We start from the raw sequence: 1,319 nt of genomic DNA on the forward strand, positions 1-1,319 counted from the left end.
AGGGAAAGAGGTCGTATGATGATAAAGAACTTGACGAGAGATCCGAGAAGCCATCGATACGTCTGTTTCAAGATGAACTCGAGGGTGAAGATTTCCTTTTCCGAACACGCATCAATGATGATGATGATGATGAGAGCAATGGAGATAGTTGATGTTCTGCGTAGTTCCTTCTTCAATGTAGTATCAGGATTGATTCTTTGTTCATTTGGTCACACACTCTTTGTTTATGCTCTCTCTCTCTCTCTCCCTCCCTCCCTCACACACACACACACAGAGTGAATCTTGGACATAGGGTTCTAAGTGGAGTTGAACCAGGCACTTGACTCAGTTAACCTTCTTCTGGACAATGTCCTTTACGTTGCGACATTACTTGAATAAATAAATTTGGACGTGACTTGTATGCAAACCATAAAAAGCAAGGGAAAAAATCATGGGTATTAAAAAAAAATCAAATTTTTATTGTATTTAAAATATCTTAATTTCTTCTACAGTAACTGGTTTAATTAGTGCAGAATAATAATTATCTTTAAACAAAACGGACACCAGACTTTTCGGAAGAAATCAGGATTTAATATTTTGTTTCCTCTTTGGAGGAAATACGAATATATTGATACGACGACTCATATCGTTTTGATTTGCGTAATAATGTGAGCGCGCCTCCGTGCGTTTCCTTGTCAGTTATTATCACCCAGCCCCCTCGCCGGTGTCTCTTTTCTCATCCGTTTGATCACGTCCTTTCCCCCTTTACATTTTCCTTCTCCGCGCCCGAGGAGTGTGTTGAATTTCACTCTTTGCGTAATTCTGATCGATGGGTGGCTGTCTGAGCAGCGAGGAGGAGTATTATTACTCCTCCGATCAAGAGTTGCTTAGCGTGTGGGACAACGAGGACTCCGGTTTGTTTTTAGCGTCTTCCAGAGAACCCAAAACGAAGGTATTCTCGTACTCTCGTTTGTTTTTGTGGTGAATCTCATGTTCTTTGTCAGATTTTCTGGGTTTAATCGTGTTTTGTTTCCTGGATTCCACGTGGGGTTTTTTTGTAAACTTGGATGATTCCGTTATGCATCTGGGTTGAACGCGAACTCAAAAGCGTTGTCTGTAGAATTCTTAGTAATTGAGCTTCATTCTTATGTCTGGAAATAAAGCTGTGTTTGGTCTGTTCTGCTCCTGTGGGAACTAGGGTTTTCTTACTTTAACCAATAAGCACCTGAGGATCATATCGTCGATGATACGCTGGAATTTGCCGATGGTTTTGGATGTTTCTCTCTACCGCAATGTGCAATTTGTAGAGGGTGGGAATCGGTTGCATCACTTCGTGTAGG

The 1,319-nt window shown here is 41.2% G+C and overlaps 2 protein-coding genes across 2 annotated transcripts in view; both read left to right on the plus strand.

Annotated features, from left to right (window-relative positions):
- Positions 1-327, plus strand: part of LOC104804359 (methyltransferase-like protein 13) — a 2,442-nt gene extending 2,115 nt beyond the window's left edge. Inside the window, exon 7 of the mRNA XM_010528626.1 lies at positions 3-327. Coding sequence (XP_010526928.1) covers positions 3-152 — 150 coding nt within the window. The 3' untranslated portion in view covers positions 153-327. The remainder of the gene's footprint in view (positions 1-2) is intronic.
- A 326-nt stretch (positions 328-653) lies between these two features.
- LOC104804362 (probable E3 ubiquitin-protein ligase ARI2) overlaps positions 654-1,319 on the plus strand; it is a 2,888-nt gene continuing 2,222 nt past the window's right edge. The window contains exon 1 of the mRNA XM_010528631.2: positions 654-931. Within this exon, the coding sequence (XP_010526933.1) occupies positions 809-931 (123 nt within the window). The 5' untranslated portion in view covers positions 654-808. The remainder of the gene's footprint in view (positions 932-1,319) is intronic.

Source organism: Tarenaya hassleriana, unplaced genomic scaffold, assembly GCF_000463585.1.
Source record: "Tarenaya hassleriana unplaced genomic scaffold, ASM46358v1 Cleome9, whole genome shotgun sequence".
NCBI classification, from domain to species: domain Eukaryota; kingdom Viridiplantae; phylum Streptophyta; class Magnoliopsida; order Brassicales; family Cleomaceae; genus Tarenaya; species Tarenaya hassleriana.